The 10347-nt window shown below is 34.1% G+C and overlaps 1 protein-coding gene across 1 annotated transcript in view; it reads right to left on the bottom strand.

The window, feature by feature from the left end:
• Positions 1–2209: 2209 nt before the first annotated feature.
• Positions 2210–10347, bottom strand: part of LOC149794966 (uncharacterized) — a 199251-nt gene continuing 191113 nt past the window's right edge. Inside the window, exon 16 of the mRNA XM_089963739.1 lies at positions 2210–2690. Coding sequence (XP_089819865.1) covers positions 2404–2690 — 287 coding nt within the window. The 3' untranslated portion in view covers positions 2210–2403. The remainder of the gene's footprint in view (positions 2691–10347) is intronic.

The following is a 10347-nucleotide window of genomic DNA, read 5'->3' as shown; positions in this document are numbered from 1 at the left end:
TAAACTTTCAGTCATAAAACAATATTTTTTGATGAATTAGTCTAAACAAATTATAATACAGGTACTGTAAGCATTTAAAAGGAATAAATACCTGGATTGTCTTGTTACACTGTCCTTGTAGATTGCGTTTGAAAAAAAGGAGGCAGATGTTACCAATCCTCCTTGTTTTAACTTTCACATGAATAATAACAAACTTTACACATAATTTTGCTTTTGGATTGGGTATAAACTCATAATTGTAAATTCTGAGTAATTAAAGCTGCAAATTCTGGATTGGCCGAGGCACATTTCCCAAAAATTTCCTTTTTTATATGCCACATACGTTTGTAAATCATGCCTCACGAACGGTCTGGTTATATTCTCTAGTGACTGCTTCATTAATTAACCCCAAAAACTTTCCATTACTGGATTTGTTTTCAATATATACACTGCACAAAAATGCTCACTTTTTGGAGAATTCGTTTTTTTGCAGGCAATAAAAGAAGTTGTTTGCACTTGCTATGAACAAAAACCATGAAAAGGATTATACTTTATTTGCTAATTTGTTATTTCTGATGCTTTGACCTCCTCAGAAATACCATATTCATTAACCTCAGATGAAATTTTAAATTTGGCCTGCTATCCCTAAACAATTCAGTTTTGCATGGTATACAAAGTCAACTTTACAAATACATAAATTACATCAAAAATATTTGTATACTGAAGAGCTTGTATATAAAACGAATAAGAACATTTTTAGCTCAAATTTATGTGAAATTAAACTTTATGAAGATAACTTAAGTCTTGAATAATTTAATCAATTTATGTAGACACGGGTTCTGCACTTGATGAAGATTGCATACAACGGTATTGCAATGATGTTTTCAATAAAACAAGGAAATTACTTTCTTATCAGTACCCTACTATCATTAGAGAGAATAACTGCAAAATGCAAAAGTATAGAATCTCTAAATATGATGACACTCTCATGCGAATCCAAAATGGTGGATATCGTGATACAAGGATATACATGGACTTTTCTAGTCATGATTTTGTAGGTATTTTACATAGATTACAATAGTAATAGCATAATATTTGTAGCAGATAAGCTAAACAGTACACTCTGAAAAATTTATGACATCCTTTCAAAGACGTTTTACCGCAAGAACCTCATCCTCGAAAATAGGTTACATATGTTGAAATAGGTTGCCAGAATTGGCAGCTAGTTTGACAGTCCATAGAAATTAGAGATAAATATAATTGCTATTCTTTGTAAGTGAACATTCTAATTCATATTCATATTCACCATATTTATAAAAACAATCTTAATAGAAGCAAAGACTGAAAATAATATCCGAATCAGTGCGAATCTAGCCATGGTCATTAACTACATAATAACGTTATTTTTGTTTGCATTGCAGAATGGTATAAGTAAAAAATATGTTCAGCACAAATCTAAAGACTCCAACATCCATCAATCATATAATCCTTTTTGTGTACTATAGAAAAATATGTTGAACAAGAAAAAACTGAGTAAGCATATATCATCATGTGTTTGTTGATGCGAGTCATTGAACTGTTAGGTATTCAGATAAGCAACCTATTTCTTCTTATTGACATGAATTTAATTGTGTTTTGCAAATCCTTGTCAATATGAACACAGACCAGGTTTGACAGAAAATCTTGGATATTACAAGAAAGTTATAAAAAACTGAACATCCTATACTGTTCACAATTATATGTATAATCAAACTGTTCCCTTCTATTCCTGAAAGAAGCACCTATAAAAAATATTAAGTTTGAGGCAATGATGGAAAAGGCATTTATGTTAATGAGTAACACCATGCTAGTGTGCCTGCTCTTTGTAATTAATACTTAACTGTCAGTTAATCAAACCTAAAATGGCAGCTTTAATTTAGTTATGATGAACCATGTTGATAACATTAATCAACAGAGATCCATTCATCTGTCTGCTTATTGATCAAACAAGATCATTCAAGAAAATAATACTCTAACCGATAAAGATGTTTCCATTTTCAAACAACATTGACCTTACTTTGCATGCACTAGTTAGTGATTCCACAGTCCAAGCATTATAGCTATCATCTCATGGGATTAGAACTTTGAATGACCATAATATATATCTTTTACAAAAAAACTTAAATATTTTCAAATGCCACTGACCTTGTCAAAGGATCCAAGGTAGAGTAGGGGTGTAAGGATATGAAAGGTAGAGCATCCTGATAATATATTCCACATATGATACCTATCATACCTTGGGTTTGGGACTGACTTAAATACAAACCCTTTATGGAAACTTAAGACAAAAGTTGCAAATGACCATCAGAACGAAACTAGGTGAGGGTATCATATTTACTTTTGTTCCAGAAATATATGATTTATATCCAGGTACATTGCCTCTCTTTATCTGAATGTTATGAGGTAATCAGGGTAAGCCTGGGCATCATGAAAAATGACAAACATGTTAGGATTATTCTGTTTATCCACAACAGAGTCATACAATATATGGGTTTGTGTTTGGTATTTCGGTGGAGGTACTTTCATTCCTTTCTTCCCCTGTGTGTAATTTCCACTTAGGACACGACATTGGTAAATCCTCTTTTGCCCGCTACTGTCTGGACTAGAATATGTCTCTTGGACAGAATATGCAGCACTGACAGCAAAATACACACCATTTCCAAAGGCAGCAGCTGTAATAGGCAAAAAATATAAAATGTACCAATCATCCTCCATTCGACACACCAAACAAATTCAAAAGCAAGTAAAGATTTTTCCTTATTAGGTTTTAATGAAAATCTGAAACTATATAGTGCTATCAGATACTAAAACAAAAAAGAGGGTAGATTTACCCAGTATGATTGTAATGAAGTCAGTGGGAATGCTTCACTGTAATGAAATCAGACAAATCAGACAATATCTTTATATAATGATTAGCCGATTTAGTGTGAAATAACTTTGATTTTATACACACACACACATTACATATTTTTTTAAAAACATTATTTTGTTTTTCGTTATTTTCATTCTAATGAACCTGAGTTAGAGTCCTGACGAAATCCAAAGCAGAAGGTGATGATGTATGCCGTAGTCAGTATAGTAATGAAGTGTTAACAGTTCTTTGTCGATCAACAGAAAATAATATTCTGGTGTTTTAATTCTGTAAATTTAAATACCTTTGTCCAAGAATTAATTTTGAGCACAAGTATTTCCAGGAAAAATAATCTCTTTGAATCCAAATAATCTCTAGAAAAATTAAAATTAAAGTCCAAGTGGTCACAACAGAAAAAAACACCTTGACGTTTAAAAGCTCAACTGAAATTTGTTCTCAAAACATCATTAATAAATCTGGCTCTGGATAAGGGTCAAACCTCCAGTAAAACCAGAATTTCAAAATAGTTGCTACATATTTCGAGAACAACGTAGAAGCTATTAACATGTTAAAGTCACGTACTTCCAGTAGGGCCTCAATTTCCATCTATGAATCCCACAACAAGAAAGGATAAAAAAGAAAAAAACGTTTACTTTAAATCAAGAATTAAGGTCAGGAAATAGGTAAGCTTTAGATACAAAGTTCTAATATTAGGTTTTCAAAAACGTGAACTGAATTTCTGGAAAATATCAAATCCAGTAAATAAAATTACATTACAACAGCATGTAATGAAATAAAAAAATAAAACAAACTAACAAACAAAAAATTAAGTCAAATAAAAAATGTATTAAATCAAACATACATAATATAATACCAACTGTATACTATGAATAGATCTGTGTGAGGCATGAGTAGATTGCAAAGGGTGTGGACCAAAGTAACCTAAAACAATCGCTGCTAATTAATGCAGGAAGTGAACATAACATAGATAGTGAGTAAAATAAGGAATCCTTTTAAAGTGCAGTAATTATTAAGAAAGCATCACAAGCAAATGTCAACATTGGAATTATGTTTAAAATTTGGGTAACGATATTAAAGAGGAGACATCAACATCATAGCTTTGATTAGTGGCATTTCACATATTCTTTGCTTGTAACACATAATCACTGAAAATTGCTCCATTTAATATGACACATAATAATTTTCCTTCTTGCATTGTTTATAATTATTTTCAAAATCGCCTTCTTAATCTATGTAATATTATGCAAAATTAATTTCTTTATAACACCTAGATATTAATTGTTCTTAACTGTAAACCATTGAGACTTATTTAATTAAATCAAAATTGCATTTGTTTATTACTTCCCTTCTTACTGCCTTCTCAAGATTTAACTTTTCGATTGACTTTAGATTTTTTATTTGCTGCCCATCTGCCTGTCACGTAAAGACAATTAATGGAGATGTCAGATGCCGAAATGTCTGTTGCGGAAATACCTGATGCAGAAATGCCAGTTGCAGAAAAAAAGGTTTAACTTTGGCAGATGTGAGAAAAAAAGAAGGGACTGACAAAAATTTATGTCAACAGAAACACTTGAATTAGTATCATTAGTTTGTGAAGTGTGAAGTGTTCAATTGTTATTCTGTCAGTAACTATATTTTGAGAGAAATATTTAAGTGCAGCTCAAATATGTTTTGGTAATCTAAAATGCAGAATCATGAACTTTCTCCAGAAGCTAAAGAGCTGCCAGCTATGAAATATGACTCAGGAATACATATGCAGTCCAACATAAGAGTTGACTTTCTTGAACATAGTTTGCACATTTATTTAAAAGTATTCAGGAGCCTTAAAAATGCAGCCAGAAGACAAACAAAGTTTTAACTACTTTGCAGGCTGAGCATAGTTGTTTTGTCATTGCCACTTCTGATTTTGATTCAGTGAGTGCATTTTTCATTAGAATCTGATTAAAGTTCAAACGTTGTTCACTTATAGAATCAAAAGAATAAGTATTATGTCCAAAATTGCCCTTGTTTTCCTTTCAGACCCCTTATCAACGTACACTATATGTAGTTCACAGATCTACTGGCTTTAAAGTCAATCTGCTGATAACAATTTAAAAGCTATTAGTTTCATGTCCTAGTTCTGTATGGAGAAGCAAGAATTAGAAAAGCAAACTGATTCCTTGGGAAAGTAACTTATTTGTTTAACTTAATTAAACTTGTGGTTTCACTTTGTTTCTGTTATGTAGTTTAAGACCATAGAGTCGTAACAAACATATATCTTTCATTTACACAAACAATGCCATCTTTGTGATCCTTAACTGGGCCACTAGTTGCAGGTACAGTTATATGTGTTCTCTTTATGTTAGTATAAAATGGTTCAGGATTATTGGAATCTACATAAATCAAAGTCTTAAACAGAATAACAAAACGAAGATAATACTAAGTATCCATTTTGAAACAAATACTCTAGGCCACCTAAATATAATGCTTTTAATACTCATCGTTCATTTATAAAAATGTGAACATGTCATTTTTCATCCATAATTGACCACTAATGACATGGTTTTTTTGTGGTTCCTTTAAGTCAATAGCATTAATAAAAGTTTGAAAAAACTGATGTTCATTAACAACAGGGAGTAAAATATTTAACTTAATGACAAAAATGTTTGCCTATTTTAACTGAGGAAAGTAATTATTTATGTTATCTACTTTGATTTCTTGCTGGAATAATGGTATTTTTTTGTACTCAGTTTAACAGTCTTTCATGTGCAAAAGTAGTATATGTCAAATTTGCTGTTAACTTTTTTTTATTGAATGCTTTCACCATGAATAATTTATACAATGCATGTAATTCTGCAGTTTTGAAAATAGCAGAAGGGGACTGTGTACAACTTGCGTTAACAATGGCAGCATCACACCGATTGCACGAGTAAGTTGCCTATAACAATAATAATAATAGCGGTAGCAGTAGTAGTACTAGTATTAAATAATAAATACCGGTAGTTGAAAATTGTTTTACATATTTTACCTGTCAGTAATCACAATAATTGCATACACGTGTGTAACAAAATCATTTACACATTATGGCCATTATATTAAAGTCATGTTCTGTCAGTACAGAATTTTACACTGTGAACAATTAAAACTGACTCTGTGGCTCGCACTACTGACAATTAGTTTGAATTATGTACACTTTAATATTATCGTTATTATACGGATATTCTTATAAAATTAACAAAGTATATTTCAATGAAAGCATCTTTATTCATCATATCTCTCATAAAACGCACATGGGCTGAAGCATCACAGCTGAATGATCCTGATCGATAGTAGTATTTGAGCCAAACTGCCCCAGGCAATCTCATTTTAGGCCAAAATACCCAAGTAGTATCATTATGGGGCTTTGATTTCGGTTACCGATATACATTAAAGTTGTTTTTGTTGTTATTGTTGGGAGTTTAATGCCATTTCACAGTGCAATATAGGCTATACATGGCAGCCAGTATAACTGCTGGATGAAGGTAAAAGCCTTCTATACTCCATCATTTTATTTTAAATCACAAGAGTACAAATTGTTCTCATTAACCCGTGGTCAGTCTATCACGGATATAACCCGCGGTAAGCTGTAAGCGAACTAACCAAGGAAATGCCGCAGTCGGGCAATGCACTGATAAACATGCTCACCGACTTATTAAAACCCAGTGGCAAACATACAAACAATTGCTTGATTTTCAATGTCTGCAAGTCAGTCACCTGTTGTTTAGTCTCTTGCACCCCAATATCTTATCTGAGCATGCAGTCGTCAATGGTTTTCCATTTCCACCAGCAACAATTCGACATCACCCATGCTAACTCTTTTATCCTTGATAACCAACGAGTTGTTTATTATTCGTAGTGAGAATACTGTGTGCTGCTGCAAGAAGTTCTGAATAGACACATATTCGAGAATGTATAAATATGGAAATTATTTTAATAGTGCCACCAGTTACACTGGTTACAACTGATATGGCTCCAACAACAGTTCGAATTGGTGTACCATAATTTTTGCCATACCAAGGCCGTTGCTACGATGAGTCCACAAACTGCATTGCGGACAAGACATACACATTTGCATATCACCAGCAGTACAGCTATCCTGGTGATTTCATCTTGAGTTATTGTCCCACTTCAATTATTTCATCACACTGGTAACAGTGAGTGTCTATCGTAGTCCTTCTTTTATAATATGATGACAAAGTGTAGTTGCTCAAATTCTTTGCCTTCATCAGGTGCAATATGACACAAACATCTAACCAATTATACTCTTACTTAGCATGTATCCACTGGTAGTTCATGTTCAATAGATAGTCATTTAACTCCTTGATAGTATACATTTTCGTGGCAAACTGTAGAGGACTGACAACAATTTGCTGCCGTGCTGGTTGTTTAAATTTTCAAGCTGCTGATTTTAACTTTAATACATGTTCAGGTGTTTCATCTTGCTGAACAAGCACAAGTGTCTCTCCAACCTCATCATTCAATTCCTGTTTTTGGATTTCTCCTAATAGTTCTTCTAGTGCACGTCTAATCGAACCTGGTAATTTTTCTGTCATCCTCATCATGGCAGTGGTTTATGCGACTCTCTTCGATTGTTCCAGTTTTCTCAGCCTTGCATGCAATTTCTTTTGTTAGTTTAATCAGCAGTGCAAATGTTTGTCCAAAGCCAGCTGTGAAGTCTACATATGCATTTTGTCTCAAATGTAATACATCTCTGACATGGTTGCATGCATCCATATACTCGCGAAGAAGTTCCAGTTGATATAGCGTGGCTTTGCTACATCATTCAATAGCCTCTGCTATGGCATTGCTGGTGGCTTTTGTCATTGCATATACTTAATACAGCTGTTAAATTGTTTTATCCAACGTGGCAAGTTGTGGTCAAGTCAATAGTAAGGAAACTATTATGGAACAATTTAACCATAAATCATACAAGCACTAAATAATGAAAGTGCGTCCTCAGTTGGGTTTAAAAACTTTGAGGCGATTCGACAGAAGCCTGTCAATGTTACCTACAAAATTATTTCACAATCATCGCCATTAGAACTACTGGGAAACAATTTTGTTCAGTATATTTATGCACCAGGGAGATAGAAGGTTAGCAGCTTTATGCTACTGACCAAGAATGGTCCATTGATGTATTTACAATGTAATCATCTGACTCCTGTGGATGAACGAGCAGCAAAGCTGAGTAGACTTTGTCCACCGAGTTGAGCATTTGTGCGAGAAAAATTGCATGCAAATCCAGGGGATACAGAACTACCACCAATACTTATTTTAATGCAGTAGTGCATCAGTGTGCCAGAGTATCAATCAATCGTTCGTTGATTGACAACTGCATGGTGTCCATATGCATAAGTGGTGATTCTGTTGGGGACTGTCCATCGCTTGCTCTAAAGCAGTGACAAACTCATTTTTGTGCAACAATATGCACACTATATGACGTTTCTTTGACAGGATCTGATTTGACGTGTGCTAAGTCACGTCACTTATGCGAACATTCCACATACATGATGTGTTTGAGATCTTCTGAAACAACAGTCTGGTGAACACCTTGTGCCTGGTTGACGTTCTTACCACTCTGTAGTCTATCCATAATCGAATACATTTTAGAATGCAGCCCCACATATTCTTTGATTAGCTTTCCCGAGCACTCATCCTTCAATTTACGAACAATCTTTTTGTTGGTATTCTAAACAGTGAATGATCTTCAGATACTCACTGATAGCTAAATCATTTTCGATACTTAGTTCAGTCATGTCCGCATAGACGTCATTGACTGTGATGTGCATCAAAAGTGAGTCAGTGCTTGTGTATAGCATCTTGATGTTGATAGCATAACACAGCATGATCTTAATGCACACTTAGAAGGGGACAACCACAGGTGAAGTACCACCAATGCTCCAGGAGAGAAAGGGATAACCGTTAGGGTTGTGGTGAATTCTCATATGAATACTACAGATCAACATCAAAGAAGCATCCATGGTCGCTTTTGCTCATGTACATGTTTTTGGATGCATATATACATGGGATCAATCATGGCCAATCCTTAGATTAATGTGGTCAAGATACATGATGTAAATGTCTGAGACAGTGAGATCAGTACGGGATTGTAATTATACACATGCTGGACTTTATTATGGAACTACTTAAATACATCTGCGAGTAGCAATAGATCTGTTTTCAAATGCAGATCATGATAGTCACCAAAGTTCTGACAAAATGTCCAGGGTTCTGTACTCCCAAATATTGTCATTTTCCAGTCAAAACTAGGTCAAGTGTATATCCTCACCTTTATTGATTAGATACCCTGACGTCACAGCATTAGATATTATTGAAACTGAAAGAGTGGCCTGTTGACATGTTCTGCAGGGTAGGGGTGCCTGATGATATTCTCGTGGATTATGAAATTCAATTTCCTTTGAAACTTGGCGAGGAAATTAGTTACTTTGTGAATTATGAGATAGGGCATGAAAGATTGTGATTTTCCACAAGTTTTTATATGGTAGGACAATTTTGTTGTCCTATGTAGATTCATCGCGAACTATGGTCAGGTGATGTCGTAGATAAGAAATAACAATGACCTAACAATATGTTGTCAACTCGTGCTAAACACTAGTGATGGAGGGGAGCGTAATAGGAAGGCAGGGTCTTGGAATGTATTCCATATACACTTAAATATACCGCTGACATGTGTAAGATATAAAGTACAGGTTCTCAGAAAAATGAACAGGTTCTAATACATGATCAAAAGTTTCTTTGCAAAGCATAACAGAGAGTTCGGTGTGCGCTTGTATAAACATTTCTTAAATAGCTCATATATTAAAAAAATGTTAATATGTTTAGCATTTCTTCTTATAGGTAATAAAAGGACAGTATATCATATAATATGCAAGACTAATATTATAGTATATGCAGCTTTTTCTGTTATAATCATGTCCCATAGAACCTTCATACCTAGCATTCTGGTTTTGTAAGAAGGGGCTGTACTTTTTACTTAGGGAAGATCAGTTGAACAAATGAATCAACCCTTATTATTCCCTCTAACGAGTAACAATAGTAAGGAAACCGGTCGGAACAGGGGGTGACTAGGACACCCCAGCAGACAGTAGGATTAGCCTCCACATCCGAACAATCATTATCTTCACCAAGTTTATATTATGTTGGAAGTGAAGGTGACCCTCAGTGGGAATCCAATATACACAATCCCAAAAAGACTGGGATCTAAAGGAGTGTATACAAGAGTGCATCAGTACTCTTGTCCAGCTCTTCTAATATATTTGTCAGGAGACATGAGACTTTGAACAAAATGAGAAAACTGGAAAAACCAGTTACAGAATGCCCAGAAGCAGCTTTTGCTGCTACCTTCCCAATCATTTTCACTTTATAAGGAAGTGAGAAAACTTCTTTCCAAATATGGGAAATTAAACATGTTTCTGACT

Source organism: Sinohyriopsis cumingii, chromosome 7 (assembly GCF_028554795.1).
Source record: "Sinohyriopsis cumingii isolate HCF-2022 chromosome 7, ASM2855479v2, whole genome shotgun sequence".
Lineage (NCBI taxonomy): Eukaryota > Metazoa > Mollusca > Bivalvia > Unionida > Unionidae > Sinohyriopsis > Sinohyriopsis cumingii.
Note: the sequence above shows the minus strand (reverse complement) of the source record. Positions and strands in the feature narration are given on the sequence as shown.